Source organism: Colobus angolensis, unplaced genomic scaffold, assembly GCF_000951035.1.
Source record: "Colobus angolensis palliatus isolate OR3802 unplaced genomic scaffold, Cang.pa_1.0 Scaffold6, whole genome shotgun sequence".
Lineage (NCBI taxonomy): Eukaryota > Metazoa > Chordata > Mammalia > Primates > Cercopithecidae > Colobus > Colobus angolensis.
In genome coordinates this window covers 26,881,036-26,899,151 of record NW_012119598.1, presented here as the reverse complement: position 1 = coordinate 26,899,151, position 18,116 = coordinate 26,881,036, and the positions used below count along the sequence as shown (strand labels likewise).

At 40.3% G+C, this 18,116-nt stretch overlaps 1 protein-coding gene across 1 annotated transcript in view; it reads right to left on the bottom strand.

Annotated features, from left to right (window-relative positions):
- Positions 1-4,812: 4,812 nt before the first annotated feature.
- The window catches only part of SCGN (secretagogin, EF-hand calcium binding protein), a 50,543-nt gene continuing 37,239 nt past the window's right edge, over positions 4,813-18,116 (bottom strand). The window contains exons 8-11 of the mRNA XM_011962813.1: positions 17,750-17,795; positions 17,436-17,495; positions 15,847-15,915; positions 4,813-5,375 (exon numbers count right to left, since the gene is read on the bottom strand). Coding sequence (XP_011818203.1) covers positions 5,247-5,375; positions 15,847-15,915; positions 17,436-17,495; positions 17,750-17,795 — 304 coding nt within the window. The 3' untranslated portion in view covers positions 4,813-5,246. The remainder of the gene's footprint in view (positions 5,376-15,846; positions 15,916-17,435; positions 17,496-17,749; positions 17,796-18,116) is intronic.

The window sequence follows — 18,116 nt, the reverse complement described above, 5'->3', positions numbered from 1 at the left end:
CTACTAAAGTCTAAAACAAGGGTTTCAGATCTTACTGGAAGGTTTTCACCTCGTTGGAGGTGACAGAGCCCCACAGATAGAGCAACTACAGGAGAATTACGATTAAATTATGGATATTAATTAAAGAATAATAGAAATTGGGTGAAAAGAGGTAGTGGAGAGTGGAGCAGATTTATGGAAAAGCTGGGACTTAAGAAGATCCAAGAAGAAAGGGTACATTTTAATTGGTCAAGGGCAAAAGGGGTGAAGTGGAAGGTGGAAAGAAGAGACGAGAAAAAGATCAAGAAGAGAGACTAGGGAGCTGTGAAGTCACTGCAGAGAGAGGAGGGAGCGTGGAGGGAGTGTGGGAGAAGAGGAGAGTGGAACTGATTGATGTCAGTGGAAGGAGTCAGGGAGACTAAGATGGCCCAGAATGTTAAGAAAAACAAGGGAAGGTCCACAGTCAAAATAATTAGTTCCTTTAACCCTGGAGGGAATGAAGAGAGAAGGTCCTTGAGAAGGCAGAAGCGGCAGTTTATCTCCCAGGTTGTGACTGTTTGTTGTTATAGTTAGAAACTCAACATTGTCCTAAAAGTCTCATAGAGGAGGTTATGGCTATAAGTGTCCCTAACTCTCAAAAAGCAAAAGTAAGCTAACTATTGCTAAAATAAAAACCTATAAAAACCTATAAGCTTTTGCCTTCAAGAACTTATAAACAAATAAGCAATCAAGAAGCAAAACGGAAGCTTATGGGTCTGGCAGTAGGGCCTCTGAAGTTGTTTTTACACCAAGTCTTGTCAGGTTTAATCAGAAAGTCCGTTACTTGTGTTATATTAAGTCCACTCCAGCTACTGGGTGTTATAGAACTTGGGGCTGAATTAACCAGAAATTGCAATGTCAAGAGATAAAGTAAAGCTGGATACCCACACCAATTTTACTGAAATTTTACAAAAATGAGAGATTGAGATCTATCACTTAACTATTTATTTTAGGCTACACTATGCAGCAAATATGATTACATTTTAATTTTGCTTTATAATCATGTAGACCCAATAAAAGATTACATTAAGCACTGCCCAATCCCCAACTATGTTGTGCAGTAGATTCTTAGTCCACCAACACCATCATCACCACCACCACTGTCAACAGCATTCTTGATTACAACTAAAATGCTTGATATACAAAGGACTGCAAGACACAATTCCTTGGTGTCAATAACTTTACAATCCACTTAAGAAGAAAAGTATCCATAAATATAAATTAACACTATTTGGAGGTACAGTTGGCAGATAAGTAGGACAGTGACTACCTGGGATCATAATTCAGGGGAGGGAGTGGTGTGTCTGAGGGCCTGACCAATTGAAGAAGGCTTCATTCATTCTTAATAGGTATTTGTTGAATGAATGGATGAACACACATCTTTGGACCAAAGCACAGCTTTCGGGATGTCATTCCACTTTTTCCCAACCCATCAAATACATACTACATGGGCTCTGATAAGAGACTTCTGCCTACTAGAAGCCTCTGCTTCAGCTCCCTGATCTGCCTCTGGTTTTTCATCAAAAACTTAAGTCCGTTTATCTTCCTTGGTCATCCATAAATGAATCCACCAGCACCTACGTTATAGGATATAGTTAACTCATTCCTCACATGGAACAAACCCACCCTCTTGCTATTCAAAGATCTTCACCAGCCCTTTCTTTGCATGCTTGCAAAGGTCTTCATCAACTTAAGATTGTAATAGAGCAGGAAACCTGAGAGCTTCTGATAGAGTCTCAGCTATGTGCCATGACTGAAAGCTTGCTGGTGCTCAAGGTAAGTAGCCTCTTTCAATGGATCTGAACAAGTTATTCCTAAAAGAATAAAACGTCCCTTCCCACCCTCATCCTCCTCTCAGCCACCACTAGGTAGACACTGAGGAGGATGCACATCCTTAGCTAAGAATGCAGTACACCCATTACAGGAGCAGCAAACCTCAAAGACTCTCTTCATGCAGCTAAAGGAAGAGTCATAAATTACGCAGATGTGGCTCAGCCTTGGGTCCAGCTCTGATTTTTGCCAGTTCCATAAAAGCTCTATTTAGGAACGGGAGATTAAAATTAGGGCCTTCATACATTGCTAGTGGGAATGTAAAATGTTGCAGCTATATGGAAAACGGTTTGTCATTTCCTCAAAAACATAAACATAGAATTAATATATGAACCACCAGTTCCACTCCTACATATATACACAAAAGAATTGAAAACAGGGACGCAGATGCTTATATGACAATGTTCCTTGCAGCATTATTTACAATAACCAAAGGGTGGAAACAAACCAACTGTCAATCAACAGGCAAATGAATAAACAAAATATAGACTACTCATACAATGGAAAATAATTCAGCCATAAAAAGGAATGACATTCTGATATGTGCTATAACATGGATAAATCATGAAATTACGATGCTTAGTAAAGCAAACCAGACAAAAAAGGACAAATATATGATTCAACTTATATAAAATATCTAGAATAGGTGAATTCATATAGACAACATAGATTAGAGCTTAACAGAGAATGGAGAAGAAGGAAATTGGGAGTTATTGTTTAGTGGGTACAGAGTTTCTGTCTGGGGTGATGAGTAAACTTTAGACATAGTGGTAATCATTGCACAAGATTGTAAATGTAATTAGTGTCACTGAATTATACACTTAAAAATGGTTAAATGTGGCTCAAGCCTGTAATCCCAGCACTTTGGGAGGCCTAGACGGGCGGATCACGAGATCAGGAGATCGGGACCATCCTGGCTAACACGGTGAAACCCCGTCTCTACTAAAAAATACAAAAAAACTAGCCGGGCGAGGTGGCGAGCGCCTGTAGTCCAAGCTACTCGGGAGGCTGAGGCAGGAGAATGGCGTGAACCCGGGAGGCGGAGCTTGCAGTGAGCTGAGATCCGGCCACTGCACTCCAGCCTGGGCGACAGAGCAAGACTCCGTCTCAAAAAAAAAAAAAAAAAAAAAAATGGTTAAATGGAAATTGTTGTGCTAAAAACACACACACATATGTATCTATGACTATAATCATTTTAAAGTTTAAAAAAGTGATAGTGGAAGAGAATGCATTTGTGACATATAGAGTGGGTTTTCTCAAACCAAACAAAGTATGTTGCGATAAATAAATATAAAATAAATTCAACTATGTTAAAATAAAAGGCTTCTTCTGTTATTTAAAACACAACAAGAAAAGAGGAGATTAAGAGGAATTAATCACTACAGAATAATGTGATGTCCTGGAAATAGAGAATGTCTTTTCCTCTTTGTGGGTTCAGGCAGTCTCAATTCTGAAAATAGTTGTTTGTCCTGTGAAGGGTGTATGTGTGCACAGTTAGCTCACCATTTGGACAATCAACAGAAGAATCTGGCATGTGTGGTTCACCCTGTGGTGCTTCCTGAACTCTCTTTAAGCTCCCACAAAGTGTACTCCAGGCCGAATGACCCGGACTTGGAGAATTGTCCTTCTGGGAGGTGTGGTGGATCCCACAGTGAGAAAGAACCTGCAGAAAGGGGCCAAGGCTTCCTGAAAGGTGCATGAAAATTTGTTGTTGGCCGGGCACGGTGGTTCATGCCTCTAATCCCAGCACTTTCAGAAGCTGAGGCAAGTGGATCACTTGAGCCCAGGATTTTGAGACCAGCCTGGGCAACATGGTGAAAGCCCATCTGTTAAAAAAATAAATAAATTAAATAAATAAATAAATAAATAAAATGGTAGTTAGGAGCATGGGGTTCCAGAGTTAGACTCCCTGACTTCCCACTTGTAAGAGCTATGATAACGAACATGTTGTTTAGCTTCTATCTACCTCGGTTTCTTCATCTCTGAGTATCATGATAGTACCTATCTCACAGGGATTTGGTGAAGACTAAATTACTTAAGGTATGGAAAGCACCTAGAAGTACCTGGCACATAGAAAGCCTTAGTAAATAGTAGTTCTTAATATGAATTATCTATATGTTGGAGGTAAGGGAGACCTGAGGGGAAGAAAATCAAGTTAGGAAAAGGGTGTGCAATGAAGGGAACCCCTGTAAACAGAATTCTTGGGTCATGAACAGCTCTAAATACACTGTTCTACACTAATTTTTCTGAATTATCTATAACACTTCATGAAGCCTGAAATTACTGCCCAGTCTAGTATAAGGTAGGGGTGTCATGAAGAATAAAGGGTGAAGACAGTAAAGGAAAGTGGGGCCTGCCCCACAGAAACTCTGCCCTTGCCCCAGCAGTCTCCTTTCCATGGGGATGGCATCAGAGTTCCAGGAGAGAAGAGAGCAGGGCACATGTTGGGGCCAGGAGCATGCAGAGGCACCCATGAGAGACACTCAGGTACCTAGAAGAAGGCTGCCGTGGTCCCAGATTTGCTGGACAGCACTGTTGGAAAAGGAAGGGATGGAGAGGGGAGCATGGGTTACTTGGGAAACATTTTCTTCATATTTCTTCTGTATTTCTACCTGCCTAGCCATGTGAGCTCACCAAGCACTTAAGAACAAAACCCAGTCCAGGATGAGTGGACTGGGTTTTGTTCTTCCAATAAACTGGGTTTTCCTCCTTCCAACAAACTGGGTTTTTCTCCTTCCAATAAAAAGTGATTATTGGCAGCTCTTACTTTAATGCCAGCTCACCAGGAAGTCAGTCCTAGGGAGGGCATGTGAGAACTATAGAAGGATTGGTGGTATGGATTTCTTTTAAGATATTGCCCTTCCCTCTCCTTCTCTACCCTTCTCCATTACGTCAGGGGTTTGTTAGTCAAACCACCAGCTAGAACATTTCAAAGGTCACAAGACAAAAGCAATTACCAGTACATTTTTGTTTCCAATTGCAGATTTATTTCCACACACACTAAAAAAATCTATGTTGAAGTTACAGAATTGCCATGAATGCTACACACCATTCAGACTCAGCAGAAAGCTCACAAGAAAAGCACAAAATGAATGCACTCAGCTGCCCCTGTCCCCCTGGTGACCAGGGAAGGACAGACAGAGCCATGTAACAGGGGAGCTGACTCTTTGGGAGGATAGGAAAGCCCAGGGTCAAGGCGAAAACAACACAGACATTGCACGGTGAGGCAGGGATAGATCATGCCGGTGGAAGGAAGGCCCTAGTGTCCCTCCTCTTGCCCAATAATAGCACACCATTTGTGAGTTTGCCCACTGTGTCCCCAACAGCAATGCACAGATACAATTCTACCAGCAAGAGCACAGAAACACAGTAAGAGCAAAAGGCAAAGCAGTTTGGGATTATGGGTTGATTTTCAGCCCAAGACACAAAGCCAGCTCAGACTTCTGAATTTTTCCATCCTTGTTCACATCGCAGTGACGCAAGAGAATCTCGCGGAACTTATCAAGGTCCACCCCGCTGATGCTGGGCTGAGGGCGACAAAAGTAACATGTTAACAGGCAAGCCAATGGTGTTCCCACCCTTTAACATCCTCTCTGATGCTCTCTAAGCTCAGGGTGTCCTGCCTTGGAGGAGACAGGCCACAGGGAGTGAGGGAATGAGTCTATCGCCTCATCCCACCAAATCCTGCCAAGGATAAGTTTTCTGCCAACAGTTTCATTTCTCAGCATGTCCCTTCAGGCCAAAAAACCTTTACTTCCACATCACTTCCCTGCAGTTGTTAGAGAAACACTGCCTTATTAGCAAGCATAGTAAAGATACGTTGCCTCAAAGTAGAGAATTATGATCATAAATTTCTGCCTTGCTGCACTGATGAGAGAAGACACATTTCATTATCTCCCTGTAGGAGATTTTTGTGCCTCTGGTTTAAAAAAAAATGGTTATACTGAATGTCAATCTAAAACATGTGGTCGAGCTAGAGATGTAACATTTACTCCAAGGGATATGTTAGGGGGCAAGAAAGAATGTTAGCTAGAAATATGATACATGTTAGCTAGGAAAAGTTTTTTACTTCAAGCTCAAAGGCTGCAAAAGTGAGGAATGCTTTAACAAATTGATTCTCCATAGGTTACTTCATTTAAGCTTCACAATAATTCTGGGAAGTAAATAATTCCACCTCTTTTACAGATTAGGAAACAGAGGTGCAGAGAAAGCTTAAGCTTCCTGCCAAGCTGGAAAGTTGTGGCAGCATTTTTGAGCCCAAGAATAGTCCAACAGTCCTCTGACAATTGGAGATAGTCCTCAATAATCCTCTGATTCCAATTGAGTGCTCACTGCAAAATTTCATACCATTCTCGTGGAGAAAAGGCTGGCCTAAGGAAACTACATGAGTGCTGATGCAACTGTGAATAAACGTCAAAATCAAAGAGCTCATCCTTCAAAATGGATCTCACGTGGCTCACTGGCCTTAAATTTTTTTTTTTTTTTTTTTTTTTGAGATGGAGTCTCAGCCGCTCAGGCTGGAGTGCAGTGGCAGTGATCTCGGCTCACTGCAACCACCGTCTCCCGGGTTCAAGCGATTCTCCCCTCTCAGCTTCCCAAGTAGCTGGAATTACAGTCACCCGCCATCATGCCCAGATAATTTTTGTATTTTAGTAGAGACAGGGTTTCACCATGTTGGCCAGGCTGCTCTTGAACTCCTGACCCCAGGTGATCCGCCCACCTTGGCCTCCCAAAGTGCTAGGATTACAGGCGTGAGCCACGGTGCACAGCCACTGGCCCTAAATTTAAAATAGATCCAAGAGGTCCTTTTTTGACTAGAGATGACAGCTTACTCAAGTTTCCTAAAAACCAGCACCTTTTTCTTTCTGGGGCTTTCAGAGCTCATCCGAACCAACCAATCAGAACTCAGTTAAATTAACCAATCAGAACTCAGCTCCAACAACCAATTGGAACTAAGCAAGTTTGAATCCCTTATTTGCATAAACAGAACTCGCTGGAAACCTGGGTGGGCACTGACTGTAAGATTCAAACCCCCTTTTGTTCTCTGCACCCTGGTTTACACTGAAAAGTGTGTCCTCCATTTTCCCGTTTTCTCCTTTTTTTTTTTTTTTTTTGAGACGGATTTTCACTCTTGTCACCAAGGCTGGAGTGCAGTGGCTAATCTCAGCTCACTGCAACCTCCAATCTCCACCTCCCAGGTTCAAGTGATTCTCCTGCCTCAGCCTCCCAATTAGCCGGGATTACAGGTGCCCACCACCAAACCCGGCTAACTTTGTGTTTTTTCCGTAGAGATGGGGTTTCACCATGTTGGCCAGGCTGGTCTCAAACTCCCGACCTGTGATGATACGCCGGCCTCGGCCTCCCAAAGTGCTGGGATTAGAGGCATGAGCCATCATGCCCAGCCCCATTTTCAAACTATTAACGGGAATAAAGGCTTTCCACCAAATTCCTTTTCAGAAAACTTGTGTTCACAAATCTAAATTTAAAAGTCAGTATACAGAGAGAAAAAACAAAAAACAAATTTAGTCAAATTTCCAAGCTGCTTGATTACTGGAGTAGTTTTATGAGTGAACAGAGAAGGCAGCCACCCGCAGGTTTGATTTCAGGGGCTCTGGGAAGCACTCTTCATTACCCAACCCTGCCCCAAGGTTTTTTTCTTTTCCAAAAACAAAATCACTAAAAACGTCATCAGTAGGAGAAAAAAAAATTGTCCCTTAACTAGCGAGCCACATTAAGACTCGTTAATTTGCACTGTCCAATGGGACAAATGACTGACACCAAATCTATTATTGATAGCAGTTTTTAAATAGGAGGGAGGAGGAAACAGCAAAAGAAATTGGGAGCCAGATGGCAGAGCAGGAATAATAAACACCAGAGTAGGGCTGGTGTTCAGAGAGATATCAGGAGCTAAAAGTCTGGGACCAGAAGATATATTTGATTGACTTCACTCTTCTGTGGAGAGTGCCCTGAATGATTAGACTCTGAGGCCACAATGTAGCTCGATCTGTCAATAGGTTCTCTTGCAGTTCTCTGCCAGTACCAGGCAAGTGTAGATGTGGCCCGAAGAAATGGGGCTCAGAGGTCCTGAAAACAGGCTGCATTCTGAGACCCCCTGGTGGGAGTTCATTTGTTGTACAGTGCAATGTGGGAATTTTTGCTTTTCACCGTCTTCAATGACTTGTTGCTAAAACTTTTCTCCACTAAACGGCCCCAGGATCGTTTTGGCAAATCCCAAGATTAGAAAAATACTCAAGTGGTAGTCATTTACACATTAGTGTGAATTAATTTGCCAATGTATTTACCTCATTCAAACTATTCTAAGTTTGTTTTTGTTTTGTTTTGTAATTGAAGAATAATGGGCTTTGTTTCCCACCATAGTAATTATTTCCTTCAAGTGAGTAGAAAATATTTTTGGTGTATGAATGTATGTGTGTTAGGGGATGTGGGAATGAATGCGGATGTATGTAAGGGAAGTTCCTTCAGACCTTTTGAGTTATGTTTTTAATATTGAACAACTCAATATGAGTCAGGAGACCTAAATGCCACAGCTCAAAAAATGCACGTGTCACTGAAGACACATCACCAGAAACCCTTGGAGCCTCAGTCTTAACAACAATTTTTATAACAAGTGACTAATATAATTGTAGATACGTTCCTGAGGTAAAAGCTCTAAATACATTAACTCTAATCTTCAGAACAACCCTAGGAGGTTGTATCTACTTTCATCAATTCATAGATGAGTAAACTAAAGCACAGAGAGGTTAATTAACTTGCCCACTGTCACAGCTGAGCCATGTCAGAACCAAGATACAAATCCAGGCAGGCAGATCCCAAAGTGTATATTTTTCATCACTACACTGTATCATAACCTTTCATGTAAAAGTGTAATTTTTTCCTCATTCATCTCATAGGACAGTGAGAGAGTGGATCTGAGATAAAATTGATTGAAAGATGCTGACCTGTCTCCCTTTAATCTTGGCAGTTGGGGGACCTTTGGGTCTGGCCTTCTCTTCCCAATTCTTGCCCGTAGTAGATATTCAATTATATCTATGAAATTAGTGAATGACTATCCTCAAATGCAGCCTTCCTATTTTTGTCATACAACTACCCTTTCCTGTACATTCCAATTCTCTTAAAATAATTAAAGTTCATATCCAAGCCTTCTGTTAACCAGCACTCCACAAATCTCTATCTTACGAGTCATCATGACTCCAACACTGGACCATATTCTGACCACTAGAGGAACTGAATTAGAGTTTCACTGATGGTAAGTGCATTTTATTGGAATCCACTTAAAATAATTCTCTATTAATCAAAATATTTAATTAACCAGAACCTTATTCTCTAACCATGCAAAATTACAACATGTTTTCTGTCTCCAGTTTACTATTTATTGGCCACAGTGGTGTTTGAAAACATTGAGGTGACAGGCAGAAGTTAAGATATTATTGCTTTAGATATCTGTCCAGGTCTCTACCAACAAGCCTCAGCTTGTTTACAAATTATCACCTGCCATTGCTTTTTAAAATGAAAATAAGAAATTACATTGGTGTTCCTTTAGGATCACTTTACTAGGCAAATGGAAATGTCTGCTCAGACACTGGGAAGTCTCCTAGCAGTGCTGTAATTTGAGAAGCTCCAGGAAGAACCTCTTCAATCTTCCAACTTTCTTCCCATCACCAGTTCCCACCACCCCAGACATTCTTTTGGGATTACATTTTCTTCTCCTTGCCACCTATCCTCTCTTTTCAGTTTTTCATCACCCAAGAGATGGCAGCACGTTAAGTCCCTAACTTAATAGTGTGAAAACATATACTATATATACCAGAATGCTATCTTCCTTGATAGACAAAGCTAGGTCAAAATGAAGTCATCATCAACTTTCTGGGTAGTGAGGGGAAGAAAAGTCAGGTTGGAGGAAAGGACATTGGAGAACAAAATGGGAAAACACACCTGCTCTTTCTTCAGATGTTTGCTAAAACTTGACGATGGATCCCAGGAATTTTAAAGCATGCAAACCACTTGATTTAGTAATTTTATTCCTGGGACAAGGCCAAATATAGAGAAAGATTTTTGCACAAAGATATTATTGCATTATTGTTTTGAATCACAGACATGGAACACCATCTAAATTATTAGTAATAGCGGAATGTTTAAGTAAATTATGATCTAACCACAGGTGAAATATTATGTGGTTACTGAATGACTATTACTATTATTCTATAATAGGCTATATATAGTATGATCTATATTATATATAATATACTATTATATTGTAATGCCTATTATTCACTATAATCTCAACCATATAAAAACATACATAGGAGAGAAGTCAGTTCACAGTCAGTCTGTTAGAACATAGAGGTTATGCTTCTGTTTTTTCTGGTTTCTGTTTTCTGATTTCTCTATGACACATGTATCACTTTTACAATTTAAAAGTGAAAAGAAACATTTTTGCTAAGGGCTAGCTCTTTAGAGAGGCACATGTTAGATTCAATCCTTTATTGAATCTATCAATAACAAGAGGTATTGTCCCCTCTTGCCAACCATGTTCCTTGTCAATAGCAGAGAAAAAGCAAATGGGGTGTCCATCAAGGAAAAGAAAGAACTTTAGGGAGGCCTGTGGGCAGGAACTCCCATCACTTCCAGGCAGCCAATTTATTTGGCTTCCGATGTTACTGTCCACATTTATACCTTCTCTTGGGAGATCTTGAATTTCTTGCCATTCTACTTTCTAATTTAAGCTGTGGATTCTTGTGTTGATTTTTATGCTGCTCTGAGTGAGCTACGGATTGTTAAAAAGTCTTGTAGGCCAGGCGGAGTGGCTCACGCCTGTAATACCAGCACTTTGGGAGGCGGAGGTGGGCAGATCACTTGAGGTCAGGAATTTGAGACAAGTCTGGACAACATGGTGAAACACCATCTCTACTAAAATTACGAAAATTAGCTGGGTGTGGTGGCGTGCATCTGTGATTCCCAGATACTCAGGAGGCTTAGGCAGGAGAATCACATGAACCCAGGAGGCGGAGGTTGCAGTGAGCTGAGATCACACCATTGCACTCCAGCCTGGGCAACAGGGTGAGATTCCATCTCAAAAACAAACAAACAAAAATCTTGTACAGAAGTTGTTGTGTATATGATTAACAATATTGTATTGTATACTTGGAAATTTGCTATGAGGGCAAATGTTATGTTAAGTGTTCTTGACATAAAAGAAAACAAAACAAAACAAAAAGACAAAAAAAAGGTGGAGGGGGTGGCTAGAGAAATGTTTGCAGATAATGGATAAGTTTATGTCATTGATCATGACGTGGTTTCATGGATATATACTTACGTTCAAATGCATCAAATTGTATACATTAGGTATATACAGTGCTTTTTTAAGTGTCAATCATATCTCAATACATTTGTTGGAAAAAAAAGAAACCATGTTTATTCCTCAGGGACCTGCTATCTTATCAGATTGACAGAGGAAAGACTTGGGTGCCATTTTTCAGAGCTTGGGGAATGGAGTGTTTTGATAACCAAATAATCTTGTTCATGTAAAGTCAATATACACATCATATATGATTGTCCAAGAATTAAAAGACTATAAGATAAGCTTACTTCAGAGTTATTACTGCAAATACCAAAAACCCTGACCCAGACTTTGTAACTGGGCCAGCTTCCTGCTGACCCCATGGTATATGCTCTCTGACAGTATCTTTGAAAATAAATTCCAAATACTGATTTGTTTACTTCTCCCATGGCCCTTTTTTATAAAATGAAAATAAAGAAAAAAGTCACAGGAAAGACTGTTTATAAAGCCAAGAAGTGTGAAATTCAACTACTGGTCATCATTTGACTACAGCATACAAATTATATGGTGAGTATTTTTAAAGAAACCTAGAAGACTAAGGAAGGTCCAGTCAAGACTAGGAAAGACACAGTAAGTGTATGCACCTTCAATTATTGGAGGAGAACATTAATAATGAACTACTGTGTACATACGTTTTAGCTCAACAAATCATCTGGAGAATCCCAATAAATTCCTTCTGAATTACTGACCACAGTCTGACTTGGTCCCCAGGAACTAGCTCTGTCTCAAATTGGCCTGATGCTTATACTGAGAGGTGCCTTTGTGCTGCCCCAGCAGCTCCACAGAAACAGAGAGGCAAAAAGGGGCGAGGATCTTCACCTTCCCATAGAGGTGATACAAATCCATTGAAGAACGAGGCTGATCTCTGCTTCCAACTAATTTTTTGCATGGTCTAGTATTTTTCCCATCTCTTTCATTTTCTCTGGAAAAAATGTCTTGTCTGCTACATTGTTGGTTTGGATTTTACTTCTACCTCCTCCTACTGGCCTTTGGAAACCATTGCCAAACTCAATGACAATTGAAAGGCAGAGTTACTGAAGATTATTAAGATTATCCAGATTCAAAAATCATGATTTTTTAAGAAGGGATCCAGTAAAATTACACTGATTATAGATATCTGGGCTTTCTCTTAGAAAAATCATATGGAAATAGCAAGTATCATAGTCAGTAAAGTTATGACAGCTATATCACTTTCCAGATCAATATGTGGCATAGCTAATTTTTTTGTTTTTAATAATTTATTACCATGGTATTAATTAGTGAAGTAGCACAATATCAATTGCCTTACGCAGATTTTCCTCCTGTAATCTTCATGGTAACTTTATGGAAGTAGGATCTATGACAATTTCCATCTTCCAGATGAGAAAACTGAGGTTTGGAGAGGCAAAATAACTTGCCCAAGGTCTCACTGGCAGGGAGTGGTAAAATCAGGCCTGGAACCGCAGGGGCTCAGCCTAGAATCTGAATTCTTAGCTTGAATTCTCATCAGCTTCTTAACTTTTACTTGCCTTTATTTTCAACATTTTTCTATAGTATGCAGAGATAATTTTACAATCAGAAAGGAAGCAAAAATGTTCAAGCTATGCATACTAAAATATGTTAGTAAATTGCCACCTGACATACCTATCTTTTTTTTTTCCTTTTTTTCCTGAGACGGAGTCTCGCTCTGTCACCCAGGCTGGAGTGCTGTGGCCAGATCTCAGCTCACTGCAAGCTCCGCCTCCCGGGTTCACGCCATTCTCCTGCCTCAGCCTCCCAGTAGCTGGGACTACAGGCGCCGCCACCTCGCCCGGCTAGTTTTTTGTAGTTTTTAGTAGAGACGGGGTTTCACCGTGTTAGCCAGGATGGTCTCGATCTCCTGACCTCGTGATCCGCCCGTCTCAGCCTCCCAAAGTGCTGGGATTACAGGCTTGAGCCACCGCGCCGGTCTCGCTCTGACTCCGGGGCTGGAGTGCAGTGGCCGGATCTCAGCTCACTGCAAGCTCCGCCTCCCGGGTTTACGGCATTCTCCTGCCTCAGCCTCCCGAGTAGCTGGAACTACAGGCGCCTGCCACCTCGCCCGGCTAGTTTTTTTTTTGTGACATACCTATCTTTTAGAAGTTTTCTTTTGTACTGGTTTTTTTTTTACATTATTGTTTTGGACAGGAATATCCAGTAGAATGGCATAGCCATGCATTGAGCTGCTGATTCCTTTTATGAAATTCTCTTTCAATAATTATTCTCAAGCTCAGAAATGTACTCCAAATATTACAGCAGCTTTGTTCTAAGAAAATAACAAAGACTTTTGGGAATCATTCGATATCCCAGGGTCTGTGATCAGTGTTTATGTTATTTCTAGTCAGCATACAATCTTGGGAAGTAAATATTGTGCCCATATAACGGATGAGAAGACAAGTATCAGAGAGACTGAGTAACTTGCCCACAGATACACAGTTCATAAATGACTGATCTGGAATTAAAGCTCAGATCTGTCACAGTCCAAAGCACTGTCTCCCATTTTACACTGCCTCATCTACAAAAAACAATTCCTATCAGTTCTTTTCATAGCAAGGGAAAAGAGAAAGAAGGGAGAAGAACCAAAATGAGGTTACCAAAGAGGAGGAGCAGCAGCCACCCCCAACCAAGGCAGCCCCTCCGGAAACCACCACTTCAAATTCTGTAAATCGGATGTATTCTGATTCAAGCAGAGCCTAATCCCTCAGCCCAGCCCAGCTGCCTCCCACAGCCTGGCGAAGACGTGGGATGCCGCAAAACTGTGTTCAGCAACAAATGACACCTCTGACCTGAGAAAAAATTGTTTCCCACAAGTTTGAGACTAAAGAAAAAAGGGAGCAAAGAAGAAGGAAGGTTGATTTGGTTAATGACTGATTGCTCACTGTGACTGTGCATCCACACTCACAGCTGGGCTGTGTGTGAGGGCCATGGAAGAGCAGAAGGCCAGAACCTCTGTGGAGGGTGGTGGGATAGAGTGCAGTAAGGTTCCAAAGCCCCCAGGCTCTACACTCAGGCAGTCACTGCCCCTGGATCCAATGCATTAGAGACCAGGCAGCTCTCAAAAAACTGTCCCATTCATTCTCTCAAAAGCAAATTAAAACTCTAGTTTAGCAAATGCTGCCATGCAACTTTAATATTCCTATAGATAACTGCTCAGTTTCTATTACAGAAGCCATTCTGGCGTTAAATAGATAATGGGTGAAATGGGATTTTCCTCTAGCAATCAATATAAAAAGCAATACCACACCAATACCCATCAATCATTCTGGCTGTGCAAATGCCTGTGAAATCTCCAACAGGAGCAACAAGAGAACAAGGAAAAGAAGAGGCAAGGGACCCGTCGGGATGAGAACAACAAAAGAAGGGAGTCACAGAAGACATCTAATCAGGCTAATTAGACGTCAGAGAGGGTTTTATCCATGCCTGCTCTATCACAGTACACAAACTTTCTGGAGATTCATGCAAAAATTGATATCTGGACATTTTTCAGCTGCAAGGCTCCATAGTGTTAATCAGATTTTCAAAGAAGTCTGGAATTCCACAAACAGCTCATAATTGCTACTCTAATTTTTTGCCATCTGGGCTGACCAGAAAAGAATCGTTGTGTTCTGAACAAACCTCAAAAACTCCCTGAGGATACAAGACTACTAAATTCATTGTCTACACAATCCCATGGAAATGGAAGAATTGGAAATGATCTGCTGAACTGGATCATGTAACTGGTCAATACAGTTCAACAGGACGTCGAAAGAAGTTTTTTAAACATTGTCTATCCTACATAAAACAGCTGTGTGATGTAAATATAATCTAAATTTCATCCGCCCCAACCTCAGCAATGTCTTAACCGATAAATAACCATCTTAGGCTGGGTATTAGATAAGCCTCTTAGTAAAAAAAAAATATATATATATATATATGTATATATATATATATATAAAATTCTGAAGGTAAGTTTTATTACATGAAATTCAATTAAATGTTTTTTGTTTGTTTGTTTGTTTGTTTCTTTTGAGACGGAGTCTCGCTCTGTTGCCCAGACTGGAGTGCAGTGGCCAGATCTCAGTGAGCTGCAAGCTCCGCCTCCCAGGTTTACGCCATTCTCTCCCCTCAGCCTCCCGAGTAGCTGGGACTACAGGCGCCCGCCACCACGCCCGGCTAGTTTTTTGTATTTTTTTAGTAGAGACGGGGTTTCACCGTGTTAGCCAGGATGGTCTCGATCTCCTGACCTCGTGATCCGCCCATCTCGGCCTCCCAAAGTGCTGGGATTACAGGCTTGAGCCACCACGCCCAGCCTCAATTAAATGTTTTAGTTATTCTAATAACCAAGTCTAAAGGGAAAAGGGACTTTCTGTAACCAAAAAATAGAACAGAAAGATATTCAGTGGCACTGTGGTCCTTTGGTAAAATAGGTGGCCTTTAAATGATGGTAAAAAGATACCTGTATGATAACTTCAAGTAATTTAAACTACAATCTTAAGAAAGCGAGGGAGGTTTGTTGGGTTTTATAGCAATTCAAAGGTTGTTAAATAAACTGCATCCCTATATTTTATCTTTGACATTAACCTTCAGCCTCACTGATTCCCACACATAAACAACGGAATCAATCAAAATGACAACCCCAGTTCATAATAAGAACCTGCACTCACCTGGACCAGCTCCATCATGTCTTTGACAAACCCATCCACTTCTGGGCCTTCTAGGGCTCCCGTTTTACTCTGAAAAGGAAAAGATCCAATTGCCTAAATATCATTTTCTTAAGCCAAAAAGCAAAGGAATAAATTAGATAAATAAACCGTATCAGTATTCTTGTGTGGCCGCAAATAGATTTAGAAGTGGCATGTTCCAATTTATGTTCTCCATGCAGGACGTGAATGTTCCACATGAATTAAAATAACTCGTTGAAAACTACTCCATGTAACCAAATGAGAAGTCATACTTTTGAGTTCCTCGGCTTTTGCAGATTGCAGTCGTATATCATATATTGACTTTATTTGCTTCCCGGGTCCTAGGCTTCAGTTTAGATAAGTGTTAATTGTACATAATATTAATCCTTTGAGGTATAGGTTGAAACTTTTTTATCTTGTCCTATAATTTGGCAATGATACAGTGATTACTAAAATATTTATTTTAAATCCAGGGAGACTACATTGAATGAACATGTTAGAATTATCATTTGGTCTGTACATGAGACCCTTTATTCCCATTTTATAACACATGCAAATATGAACATCTATAAAATACAATACATATTAAAGTATTTGTTTATTCTCTAAACTTCCACTATAATAACTCATCTACTCTCTTTGTGATTTCTTAATCCTGAGCCTTTCACATATCATTTTTAAAATTCCATTCCCTTAGTGTATTTACCAAACACTTATATTGTACTTACCAGGCACTCTCATAAAAGCTTTCTAAACCTGAATTCATTTAATTCTCACAACATCCCCAGAAGGTAGGTATTATTATCCTTATCACCCTAATTTTACAAATAAGGAAAACAAAGCACAGCGAGGCTAAGGAACCTGCCCAAGGTCCCATAGGTAATAAGCCATGATTCAAACCTAGGTAATTGGTCACAGAAGTCACATGTTTAACCACCTCTATGTTAGACTGCCTCTCCCAGGTGATGCTGTTTTCTGCTCAGAACATGACACATAATTATCTAATCTGATTAGTTTCAGGGAAACATCCTTATAATCTTTCCCAACTTTTCTTCTGCTTTTCTACTTTTCTTCCTTCTTACATCATACTATCTTGTCCTTAGGAAATTTAATCTCTTTGCCATACTTTGTACTTATACTTTTTATTTTCTCCCTTTTTCATCAAATAATTGGTTCTACAAGAAAAATCGTTTTTATGATAAATAGGTGTGACTTTTCCTCTATTTCTTTGGGTTGAATACTGGCTTGGGGGTTGTATGTTTTTGTGCATGAGATTATAAATGAACTCTTAGTCCTACAAGAAGGAGAAAACTTGTAGTTTGGGCCCGAGGAGCCAAAACAAAAAGTCATTTTTTTTTTCTTTTCTCAACCATGTGTACTCCTTTGGCTATTTTTACTTTATTCTCAGAAGGTCTGTAGAGAATTTGAGGGTACCTTGACCTAGAAACACACAGATGGGGTTGGTATTCATCATGTCAGTTTAGAGTCTGTTGGGTAGGATGGTTCCACATAGGGGCTAAACAAGTTTCCTACTCAAAGATGGCCAGCACAAGATAAAGAGACACACTTACAACATCATAGTGGGCAAAGATTTTCTCAAAGTCCCTTTTCCTTTCTTCAGTAGAACAAGCCTGTGTAAGGAAAAAACATTATGTCAGTCCAGCGATGTGACAATTCAGCTGTACAATTCTTCCAGAGTCCTGGGCAACTTTTGTAAACTTTGAGTCAATGACCTTTACGATCCCTTGATTCCACGCTGAGCCTTGTCTGTTTCTAAATAAGTTATAAAGTAGAGCAAATAGATGCCTTCCTTTCTTCTTTCCTGCTCAAATCCGTAGAGAAACAGCAATGACATAAACCCATCTAGAGAAATGTCACTACTTACATCCATTTTAAATTGGAGAAGGAAGTTTTCCTGAAGAGCCAGAATCCTAAATTTAAAAAAAAAATCCACATAAGGATCATTCAGCTCTGTTATATGAAAATTTATAGCCGTGGTGTGTGGAAAGTACAGGCAATTTCCTGCAGAACAGAATAGGTACTTGAAAGACAGAACTTCCTACATCACCAAAACAGAGAAATTAATTGGGAAAAACTCGTAGAGATTAGTAGTCACCACAGACTTTTAAAAGTTCATCTCAGTGGAAAATGCACAGTATGGCCTTCTGGAAATTCTCGCCTCCATAAAGCAATGAGAAAACTGGAAAAAATAGTCAAAATAATTTTCCCAGAGCTCTGGAAAACAATTAAAG